The sequence below is a fragment of the Heloderma suspectum genome, chromosome 4, assembly GCF_057233095.1.
Source record: "Heloderma suspectum isolate Gila_16-S chromosome 4, 16-S_ref, whole genome shotgun sequence".
Lineage (NCBI taxonomy): Eukaryota > Metazoa > Chordata > Lepidosauria > Squamata > Helodermatidae > Heloderma > Heloderma suspectum.
The window spans coordinates 40,347,856-40,359,856 of record NC_139461.1 but is presented as its reverse complement, the minus strand read 5'-3'; the positions used below and the strand labels follow the sequence as shown (position 1 = coordinate 40,359,856).

Below are 12,001 nucleotides of genomic sequence, written 5' to 3'. Positions count from 1 at the left end.
GGAGAGCGGAATCAGTGAAAATCAGCTCCTCCCCCATTTTGCCACTGGGGTTTCTTTGCTGGATTAGAAGCTTTCTGTGGACAGAATGAGTCTTTCTGTCCATGGGAGGCACATTCTGGAACCAATCCAGTCTAAATAGTTTTATTCCTACTTTGGGTCCAAGTGTGGTTTTGAAGGAAGATGATGTAGTTCTACTGCTTTAGCTAAGCAAGTATGTCTGGTCCTGCTTAGGTGCCATAAACAAGACGCTCCAAGTTATTTGGAGGAATAGAGAGGTCAGATAAATAAGAAAAAATAATTTTAGTAGAATAAGGCGACATGAATAGAGATTTGTTTATCTTCCTCCAACATGCTTAGGGTGTCATACATGGGGTTTTCCTATTTACCAGAATAACAATTAAGTGTTGTTCTTGCTGTGTTGGAAAAGTTGCCTGCTAACGTTCTATTACTGTTTTATCCTGCAGTTGTGTCAGTTCTGCATTTCTTCTATTGTTCAGCGTGGTATTCAAATCCTCCAGATAGAAGACAAGAGTATCATTGTCAATAACACTCCATACCAAATATATTATAAGCCACAGCTATCTATTATGAAGTCCCAGCTGAGAGAGGAGGTAAATCTTTAACAATGCTGTTGTTTTTTTAACTTCTACAATGGGCAGAAAGTCATATTTATATGAAGTCTAATCTTCTTATTGAAAGGAAAACACTGGATCAGGAGTTAATAAAAGTCACTCATTTTAGGTTGCTTTAATTAAAAACATAGATGCCACAGTACAGTCAGCCATGGTAATTAACCGTGATCTCTGTATAGCGGCGGATCCTGATACTTCGTAGGATTAGTTCTGCCTGGTCCCCATCTGTTCAGAAGCTGAAGTCTGCTGCTGAAACAGAGGCAGCATAATCTGTAATAGCTGTTGAAACAGTTCTAAGAATTTGTTCTAAGTTCTCATATAGAAGAGGTACATCTGCTTTCAGGCTGAAATTGTTTAGAACACCTAAACTTAAATCTGTTGGTTTATAAGCACTCTTAAGCTATGTGTACTTCCGGGACTTCAGTCTGTCCAATCATCTGTGGTTCTTGATACTAGCAAAATGCATGCATAAAATAAACTTACAATAAGTATGCACATATATCACTGTAATTATAAAACACTGCAGTTTCATAAATTAAAGAAGTAATATGATGCTTACAGCAGTCTGCACCTGAATATATTTTAAACCAGTTGTATTCATTTTTTTTAAGCTAAGACATCCATTGATAAACCTCTCCTTTCATACACTAACAAAGAGTATATCCCCCACTGTTTCATCCAGTTCTAAAAGAGCTGTGTGGGCTGCAAACTATTGCCATAAGATGTGCATTTTTTCTGCCTGAGAGGCCTAGGATGCACTCCCACTCAGTGCAACAGCAACCTGCCTATAAGGGCTGCAAGACTGGGGAAGTGTTATAGTCCTCTCATACCATGGTTTGGCATACTAAGGAGAAGTGGAGACAGGCATGGTCTTAGGAGATTTACAGGGTGGGAGTAGTGGGGGAGAATGAAGATGAAGGATCTGCCATATCCAAAGCCCTACCGGTTTCATGCCAGCATAGTAGAAGGAAGGGAGGAGTAGCATTTTGCTTCCCCCCACCATCTGTCCTGAGCTGTTTTTCTCCCTTCTTCCAAGTTTCTTCCCACTGATTGCAATGGGAGGGAACTAAATCTATGCCAGCTTCAAGGCCATTGTAGATTTGCTGCTAGTTTGGGGGAGTGCTGGGGGAATGGAGAGGCTTAGGATCCTGCAGATCCAAGCCTTTCCCTGATCCTCCCCCTGACACACTCAAGGAATGTTCCCTTGCCTCCTTTTTTGATGTCAGAGCTCCAACATCGGTGAAACAAGGGCTGCTGAGGTTTCCATGGCAGCTGAGAGAGGGTTTCCAAGGCCAAATCTCCCCCTCCAGGGGTGCCCTCGGAGAAAAAGAACTGAAACATCCTACAGCCCCTGGGACATCCTCCCAGGGACCATAGGAGTGCAGCCTTAATGTAATGTAAATGTGATTGATATAGTCTGGATTGCAGCCCCTACAAATTCTGCAGAAATGGAAACTTGCAATTCAAATATATTAAACAGTTCAGGCAAATAACGGCTGTGCACTCTCTTCCTTGTTTTCGTTCCAGTTCTTACAAGTTCCAGACAGTAGTACATTCAGCATCTGCTCAGCTACAGAGTCAGATACTGCCAAAGCAACTTCCATTCTTTTCTGGGACTTGATGCCTGACATTAGCCAACCAGTTTCTGATATGTTCCCTCTTCAAAAGTACATATTGATGAGCTTCAAACATAGCATCAGTGGTCACACCATTCCATGCTGGAGCCCACCAGCTGTCATTAGGCAGGAATTTCCAAGGCAAAGCATAGCCATACCTATTGGTGGTAGAGATGAGCATGGATTCTGTACCAGGTAGGTAGAACTATGTGAAGGAAGTTTTACTGTAATTGAAAATATGGTTTGATGTTGTATGCTCTTTAATAAAAAGATAGATGTTTTGATTGCGTACAAGAAATTTAAATGCACTGTTTACGTGACCCTTTTCATATAGTGCACATTGCTCAAAATTAGAGAATTTAAAGGTATATTTGCACACTGTATGTTTAAAGGTATGTGCACACTGTATGTTTCCAATAAAAAGAAAAGTGAGGAACACATGGTGTATAATACGTCACTGTAACCTCTCACTAGACAAAAGTTTTTCTGGCATAATTAATATGAGCCAAAAGACACAAGGGAAAAGTTAACATATCATTCCTGAAAACAAGAGAGTTTTCTCCTTTCATCCTCAAAATACAGCTGTTTCTTCTATGTCCCATTGCAGTCTTTAAGATAAGTGTAGTTCTTGACTGTTCATCAATACACCATATTTGGATAAGATAGACAACCAGAGAAGACTCCCATCCAATTATGAAGTCCCCTCCCTTTGGCGATTCACTCAAGTCAAAGTATGGGCATCTTGAGAAAGCAATAAGAAGCTTTTTGGTTTGGGCCAGCTGGAATTAGACTGGGGCTGTGTTTCCACCAGCGATTTACTCCAAACTGGCTGTGCAGGGAGGTCTCTGTGTTTCCATGATGTTGTGGCCATTCAGCCCCAGCCCCTCATTTTATCGCAGAAAAACCGCTTCTTCTGTGACTGGTTATAGTCTGACTTTTCCTGCTTACTTCAGCTCCATTACTGAGTAATTTCCACAACCACACTAGGTTCGGTATCATAGTCCTGCCCCTGGGGCGTGTAGCCCAGCCCTTGTGGGTGTGTCGCTCACCTGCCCCTGTCCTCACCGGAAGCAGCTGCGTGTGAAGGAAAGGGGGCGATGATACTGGAGGGAGCCCTCAGGCAGAGATGAAGAAATGCACACATAAGCACCCCTGGTATACAAGTGCAGTGTCCACCCACCCTGGGTATCCCTAGGAAGTTCCCAGTCAAGGTGGTGGCAGGGAAACCAGGAGACCTGCAAAGCTTCACAGAGAGTCATTAAGTCGTTAAAGCAGCTTCACGGGGAGTCATTGAGAGTCATTAAGTTGCATCCCCGCCTTAGGGGAAGAAAGGGTTTAAAAGGGGAGGAGATGCTGCACACAGCTTTTTCTCTCCTCTCTCCGTTAAAGTGAAAGTGTGCTTTAAAACTCACTTTAAAGGGAAAAAAACAAAAGGGCTGAAGCAGAGCAGAAGTGGGTGGGGGCAAGGGAGGCAGAGATGAAGAGATGCACCAACTAGTATATCATCCACTGGCTCTGTTCGCCATTTCCTCCCTATGTATTTCCCCTTTAGCAGTTTGTCCCACTTTGTGTGGGCATGTGCTAGGGGGTGTTACTTCTGAGAAAACTCATTGGCTGTATGGCTTTCCTTTCCTGGGAGCAAGTGCCATTGAAATCTGTGTGGCTTGCTTCTGAGTAGGCATGCATAGGAGTGTATCCCCTTCAGTGCATTTACTTGGGGTCTCCCTTCTCAGCCATGCAGGAGAAAGGCTTGACAGTTAGGATTTCAGTGGGTATTAAAAGTGCCTTCAATTGGGAAGCCAGCCAGCCACTACTTTTTCTTCTAGCCCACCTTGCAGGGTCATTGGGAAGCCAGGATAAGGAGGGAGAACAACAACAGCGCTGGGGGCGGGGGGGGGGGAGAGAAAGCCAGTCACTATCGCTTCTCCTAGCCCTCCTTGAAGGGTTGTTGGAAGCCAGAATAATGGGGAAGAGCAACAACAGCGGGGGGGGGGGGGAGGCAGCCACTACCTGGAGCGGAACACAAAGGAGTGAGGGAGGAGGACTCTGCAAGAGGAGGAGGCGGGATCACTGATGAGGTAATCGGACCCAACCCAGATGCCACCCAGCCATCAAGAAAATAATTTGATTAGAGCTCAGTGGAAACAGCACAGAGTCCCAGGCTACAGCGATGATAAGCCAGGTCTTTAAGGACTGTGGAAACGGGAAGAGGAGAAGATACCAGTGGGGAAACATCACAACAAAGTTGCAAACAAAGTGAAGCCGGTAGCATGGAAACACACCCTGGGAGGGAATTAGTTGCAAATTTAGCCCTACATGAGGAGTCTGGTTTCTGCTGTCTTGCAAATTCCCATGATATTAGGATAGCACCAACAAACACTATAACCGCAGGAGTGGAGAAATTCCTGTTTGAATGCTTGGAAAATATAAGTAATGCATTTGTTGCATGAAAAACCTGCATGTTTCATGATTATGCTTTTCATTCTTTATGTTTGGCAGTTATTGACATGAAAAATTATTTTGTTCTCTGTCCAGGCAGTTTGAGACGTCCATGTGTTCAAACACTTTGTGAACAATTGTGTTTTAATCCAATTTGGTGGCTCTCCCATGCAGCAGCTTGGGAAGAACATTAGATCTTGAAACTTGTGTGCTGTGTTTGAAAAGTCAAGCAAAGGAAAGGAATGGGGGGAAACATAAGTCAGGAAGCAATGATCTTGAGAATGCAGAAGGAAAACCTTTCCAAGTCTAAAAGGCTGCCTATATCCAAGATTGCATTCCCCTTTGAAAATAAGCCACCCCATGCAGTAAAAATTCCATTGCCGTATAGAAGACTTGATTTCCATTTCCTGGCCCCAGAACTGATTTTGCTCTTAGTGTATAATGCAGATATAAATAAGGAGTTATATAAAGCTAAATAAGATCAGAATCACCCATATGGTACTACCCTTGTTGGGAGCTGTGTGGGAGATGCTTTGAAGACAATGTATTTCAGTCTCTGAGCAGTGAGGAGGGGAATACCTTATATCATTTCAATCACTCAGCAGTGACTCCTCTGCGTGATTTATGAATAGTGTGGCTGGGCTCAAAGAGATTCCATTATAGGTCTTAGAAAAAAGGATGCTGACCAAATACAGTGATTCTAACAGTTAAGACAAGAGCAGAGTTCTAAGAAAGTAAAGGTTCTCTCTTCCAAACTAATACATTTTTATCTTCACATGTTCTAGAAAAATCATATTAAAAAAATAACCGTGAACAGGCAACTAAAAATATCTGTGCAGACAGGAAAATAGATGCTCAGTATGTGTTCATGAGCCCAATGATACTCCTGTTAGTGGATATCCCAATTGATATAGTAGTTCTATGTGTTGCATTTGAGTTTCATTGGATTTCTATTGCTAGTCTGCATTTTTGTGTGCCAACAGTGGGCTAGGTACTGTGTAATTCTTTTAAGTTTGTGCATTAATTTACTATGCAAGAAAGCTAGCTCTTGCATAGAATGACCCTTTCTTTTAAAACCTATAAAAACTAAAGCAACTATTATGAAAACTCTTGTATATGTAGTTAAATGTTCTCATATGAAGTCTGAGCCTATCATAATTGCTCCCTTCTCTTGCTTTCCTTTTTAACCTTCTCATTGAGGGCCGCATGCTCACTTTTTTTTTCCTTTAAAGGTGGTCAGTTATTCATGAGATCTCAGTTTTAAGAGAGAGAAACTTTTCCAAGGCTTTTGTTCTGTAATACTTCATTAGGCTGATATGATGTTTGTAACAACAAGAGGAAATTTGCTTAAGGATATGTCTAATATTATGATCTTGTTCATTTTAGAGCTATAGCATTGACTTATCAGGAACATCTTGGGGTGACATACTTAACTCTATCAGAAGATCCTAGTCCTCGTATAATTATCCACAACAGGTGTCCTGTCTCATTGCTTATGAAAGAGAACATCAAAGGTACGTAATTTATACTGTTACAGCGTAATGCTGAAGCCTTTGAATAAAGCAGCTTGCTTTCCCTTCTTAAACTCTTCATTTCAGTAGTTTCATTCAAAATTAACACGTTTAAGCCAAGGAGCAGTTTGTGTGGGTGGGGATGTGAAAGGGAGGTCTGTAAAATAAACAAAAACGTAATCATTGTACGTGCTGATAATTTATCGGGCAGAGCTCATTAGAGGTTAGGTTGCGTGTGTATATTGAGATAACATGGAACTGTGCCATAAATACAAAGATCTTTCTTTAAAAGTCTGCTTGACGTTTTATTACATTCCAGACACACCAAAGTTTGATGTTTACTGCAAGCATGTTCCAGCTGAAAGTTCGGTACACCATGAGCTTTATCATCAAGTCTCCGGATATCCAGATTGCAAAACCAAAGATCTGGTACCCAGCATCCTTTTGAAAGTTATATCATCAGAGGAATTAACAAATGAATGGAGTGATTTTGTAGACATTAATAACCAAGGCACACAGGTTAGTATTTTGGGTTTCTTTCCCCCCTCTAAATTCATAGCATAAAACATTATGAAGTGGGATGGTAAAGAGATAGTAGCATGAGCACAGAGGGAAATATACATTTAACATCCACATCTTAAACAAAGGATTTAATTGCAAGTTAATGTGTTTTAGAATTCGGGTTCAAACACAAGTGCTATTTAATCCTCTGGGAACTATTCCCATGCAACCCCCACTGAAATAATAAAAAACTGCATGTAAAGTATGTTTGCGGGACTCCATTTTGACTCCATATTTCAAGGGCAAATGTGCTCACACTCTATACCTAAGGGCAGAACTAAACACAACTCTGATCATGGAGTTGCCACCAAAACAAGAACTTCATATCCCTTTCCTTCATAACATCTTGTAAGTATGGCTACTCACACTTTATTTTAGATACTTGAAAGTAATTTGCCAGTAAGAGATGGCATGATATCAACACTCTACACATTTTGCTTACTAAACATTTTGAAGGGGAAGGGGGGAGGGAATTGGATGTGGGGTGGCTATTTTCATTGGCAACCTCATGATCAGAGCATCTAGTTCCACCCTAAAGTTCTGTGTATTCTGTACAATAGGGGTGGACAACTTGTGGCCCTCCAGATCTTTTGGCCTACAGCTCCTAGCAAGCATAGCCAGTGGTGAGGGATGCCGGGAGTTGTAGGCCAAATCAAATGGAGGACCACGAATTGCCCACCCCTGCTGTAAAACAATTTTTTCTGGTATAGTGGTTTTTTATCCTGAGAGAGTCAGCTTCTATTTTTTCTTATGCAGCTTTTGTTTTCATGATTGTGTGTTGAAGTTTGAAGACCTGGTGGCTATATTGGCTAAATACTTATCTGGCAAATGGAGTTCTGTATCTTGAATCTTGGCTGTAGAATAAATTAAAGAAAGAAAGTAAACAATTTCTCAGACGCACAGAACTTTTCCTTTGCACTACAATTTGGTAGTTTGTGGTTGTTGCTTTGGCACACAGATCTGATCTCACAGGCTCATAGGCCATTTTCTCTTTCAGTCCAGCCATTAATTTAAGCTAAGTGCTCTTTCTTCCTTTTGTAAGAAAGGTCTATATGTATTTATTGAAATTCACATCTGCCATCCACTATCAGAGCCAGCTTTGGCTCAGATTCCAAAGTTATTTGATTGAAGTGTTCAGAAACAGGCAGAAGTTGCAGGGGTGAAAAAGCACTTTACACAATGCAAGATTAAAAGGGTACTTGGTGAAATGGAATGTCTATAAATGTAAAGAAACTAAATAGAAATACTTCCTCTGCTGTGTTTATTTGACCTGTAGAATTAATTGCCATCAGGAAATCTTCAAAGAAATAATTTAGCAAGATGTTATTTCATGTATCAGAGCAGTATTATGGCCACTAATAACATTTGTAAGCCAAGATAATAGTCCGGAAACAAAAAATAATTTATCCAGCTTTTAATAACACAGTTGACTTTGGAAAGGATCCTTTCCCCCCACTGTAAAGTTAGTGCATTTTAGGGTTATTCACCTGACTATGCAAATGTGCATGGGTCACTGGTAGGAATGTAGATAAACGAGCTGGGCCAGTTGCATGAAGATGCAGTTCAAGAAAATAGCACAACTCTATTTCTGAGCCAATTAACTGTTAAGCTACACTGTCAGAATTTTTCAGTCTCTATATAACAACATTTCTACTGTCAAACTATGAGCTAGAATGTGGATCTAATACAACTTTTTAAGATTGAAGTATGATCCTGTGGTGGGTTGGACAAAGTTCTCTGCATCCAAAGCCATGCTGGAAACACATGAAATTAAGGGGAATATTATATTCCCTATATTTTGAGTTTTATTAAATACTATTGGCTATGATCCAGAAGGCTACACATGCACAGTCTTTAAACACCTACATTATGGGAAAATATTTATTTATATTTTGAATATTTATTAACTGCTTTTCTGCCAAATATCTCAGATTGGTATACAAAAATAAAACTGCAAAATACAATAGACCCACTAGCAATTTTTAAAAACCCACACAGAATAATAGTAAAATGCCAGCGGTAGTGCCTAGCACCACCTCCTGGAACCGATCATTGAGACAGGAACAGAACCACTGCAACACAGTGTCTCCAGTTTCCATCCGAGACAACTGGTCCAGAAAGAGACCCTGGTCAGTGGTAGTGAATGCTGTCAAGAGGTCCAGGATAATAAACAGGGTCACATTCCCCATGTCTCTCTTCTAGCATAGAATACCATGCCTGCGTAAGTATTCACCCCCTTTTGACTTTTCCACATTTTGTTGTGTTATGACCTGGAATTAACATGAATTTAACTGGCATTTTTACCATTTGATTTGCACAACATACTTAACACTTTGAAGGTACAAAATATTTCTGTTGTGGCACAAAAGTTAATTAAAGAAAAACAAACTGGCATTTGTTGGTTGCATAAGTATTCACCCCCGAGTCAATACTTGGTAGAAGCACCTTTGGCAGCAATTACAGCTGTGAGTCTTTTGGGGTAAGTCTGTACTAGATTTGCACATCTGGATCTTGCAATTTTTGCCTGTTCTTCTTGGCAAAATTGTTCAAGCTCTGTCAGGTTGGATGGGAATCGTTGGTGAACAGCAATTTTCAAGTCTTGCCACAGGTTCTTAATCGGATTGAGGTCTGGGCTTTGACTGGGCCATTCTAAGACATTCAGGTTCTTGTTTTTAAACCACTCCAGTGTAGCTTTGGCTGTGTGTTTAGGGTCATTGTCCTGCTGGAAGGTGAACCTCTGCCCCAGTCCCAGGTCCCTTGCAGACTGAAACAGGTTTTCCTCTAGAATTGCCCTGCACTTTGTTCCATCCATCTTTCCCTCAATCCTGACCAGTTTCCCAGTCCCTGCCAATGAAAAGCATCCCCACAACATGATGCTGCCACCACCACACTTCACCATGGGGATGGTGTTCTCCAGGCGATGAGCACTGGTTTTGTGATAACGCCAAAAAGTTCAGTTTTGGTCTCATCAGACCAGAGGACCTTTTTCCACATGTTTGCTGTGTCTCCTGCATGCCTTTTGGCAAAGTCCAAATGGGATTTGATAGGAGATTTTTTCAGCAATGGCTTTCTTCCCACCACTCTTCCATAAAGCCCAGTTTTGTGGAGCAGCCCGGTGATAGCTGTCCCATGGATGGTTTCTCCCATCTCAGCTGTGGATCTCTCCAGCTCCTTCAGAGTTCCCATGGGCCCCTTGATTGCCTTTCTGACTAATGCCCTCCTTACCCAGTCACTGAGTTTTGGTGGACACCCTTCTCTAGACAGCGTTGTGGTTGTGCCATATTCTTTCCATTTTGTAATCATGGATTTAAGGTGCTCCGGGGGATGTTCATAGTTCGGGATATTTTTTTATAACCCAACACTGATTGGTGCTTCTCCAGAACTTTATCCTGGACTTGTTTTGATAGTTCCTTGGTCTTCATGATGCTGTTTGTTTAGATATGCTCTCCCACAAACTCTGGGGCCTTCCAGAAACAGGTGTATTTAATCTGAGATCATGAGACACTTGACTTGCACACAGGTGGACTCCATTCAACTAATTATGTGACTTCTGAAGGCAATGGGCTGCACCAGAGCTTATTTAGGGGTGTCACAGCAAAGGGGGTGAATACTTATGCAGGCCAGACTTTTCTGTTTTTTATTTGTAAATCAATTTGTAAAATATTTAGATTTTCCCCACTTTGACATTATGGACTATTTTATGTAGATCAGTGACAAGAAATCCTAATTCAATCCATTTTAATTTCAGGTTGTAACAAAATGTGGAAAAGTCAAAGAGGGGTGAATATTTATGCAAAGCACTGTATCAATCAGGGCAACGAACACTGTTTATGTACCAAACTCTGGCCAGAAACCAGAATGAAATGGATCTAGATCAGGTTGTAAGCAACCTGGTGCTCAACTCCTGTAAGGCCAATGGTCATGCTGGCTGGGGCTTATGGGAATAGTAGCCCAAAATGTCTGGAGGGCACCAGGTTGCCTACCCAAAAGTCTGTAGTTGCGCAGCCTCCAGTTTCTCAGGGATCTTGCCCCCAGAAGGATATATTGGCAACGGATCAGTAATTGGCACAATCCTTCAGGTCCAGCATGGATTTCTTCAGCAGTGGCCAGACAACCATCTTTTTTCAATACAGCTGGAGCCACCCACAATGTCAGATAGAGCCCCAGAGCAGTTCTGATTCTGAGGAGGAACAGGAATCTGTGGGAGAGGAGCTCGCTCATCTCTCACAGGCACAGCAGCTGGCAGAGATTCCTCCTGCCAGCATTCCTGAGATAGATAGTGACTCTGGCAGTGAGAGAGCGCTGGAGGGGGGCTTGTTGGACGCTCAACGCCAGGGGCGACGACAGCTGGAGGGCGCGGAAAGGAGGCATAGCGCTCGTTTGGCGCACAAGCAACAGTCGCGACCCGAGGACCCAAGGGAAAGAGGGAGGAATTCTCCCTAGCCCATAAGTTCAGGGTCTTCCCGTGATTCTCCTTCAAACGGGGACCAACTGCCTAACCTGGAGCATAGGCTACTCTGCTGTTCCTTGCTTAGTCGCTGGTGATTAGCATCTGAAAGAGTCATTAAGTTGTAAAAGGATTAAAGCCTTGAAAAGAATCCTTTTGTCTGTGTCTTGAGTTAGCTATTGGAGTAGACTGAAAGAGGCTGCCAGGGCACTTCTGACACACAAGGACACAAGAAGCCAGCCCAGCCCTGCTAGATGTTACACTCTCAGATGGTCAAGGGTCAAGCATAGATATACATTTTGGGAAGATTTGTCACTCAAGCTGCCCTCCATGGGCCCACAAATTGCATTTTAAGCTCTCCTAAGAGTCCTGCTGTGCATTAACAAGGCATTGGGATTGCTGCATGGCTACCTGTACTTCTATTAGAGCGAAGCACATTGCTGATTATCCATCAAGGCATTTGAGAGAGAGAGAGCACTATGGCAGCCTGGACATGTCCAAGCCTCCCAATGTCACCCCCCCCCAATACACACACACACGACCTGGGAGCAGGTACGCACCTCCCATATCCCTGTCCAGACCCCCCCACTTGGTCTTTGCCCATGGAGCGGGGAGGGCTAGATGGGAATATATGACAAGCACACTCAGGCCTCACGTTCAGCATACTGGCCTGGTGTTCGGAGAGTTTGCATTTCATATTCTCAAGCTGGGGAGAGGTAACGAGTGGGGTACCGCAGGGCTCAGTCCTGGGCCCAGTGCTCTTCAATATTTTTATTAATGACTTGGAGGAGGAGG

The 12,001-nt window shown here is 42.5% G+C and overlaps 1 protein-coding gene across 13 annotated transcripts in view; it reads left to right on the top strand.

The window, feature by feature from the left end:
• Positions 1-12,001, top strand: part of VPS13B (vacuolar protein sorting 13 homolog B) — a 623,510-nt gene that overhangs the window by 571,927 nt on the left and 39,582 nt on the right. For all 13 annotated transcript variants that reach the window (XM_084849024.1, XM_084849023.1, XM_084849026.1 and 10 more), the window contains 4 exons: positions 465-611; positions 2,160-2,443; positions 6,074-6,201; positions 6,518-6,717. In XM_084849024.1, coding sequence (XP_084705150.1) covers positions 465-611; positions 2,160-2,443; positions 6,074-6,201; positions 6,518-6,717 — 759 coding nt within the window. The remainder of the gene's footprint in view (positions 1-464; positions 612-2,159; positions 2,444-6,073; positions 6,202-6,517; positions 6,718-12,001) is intronic.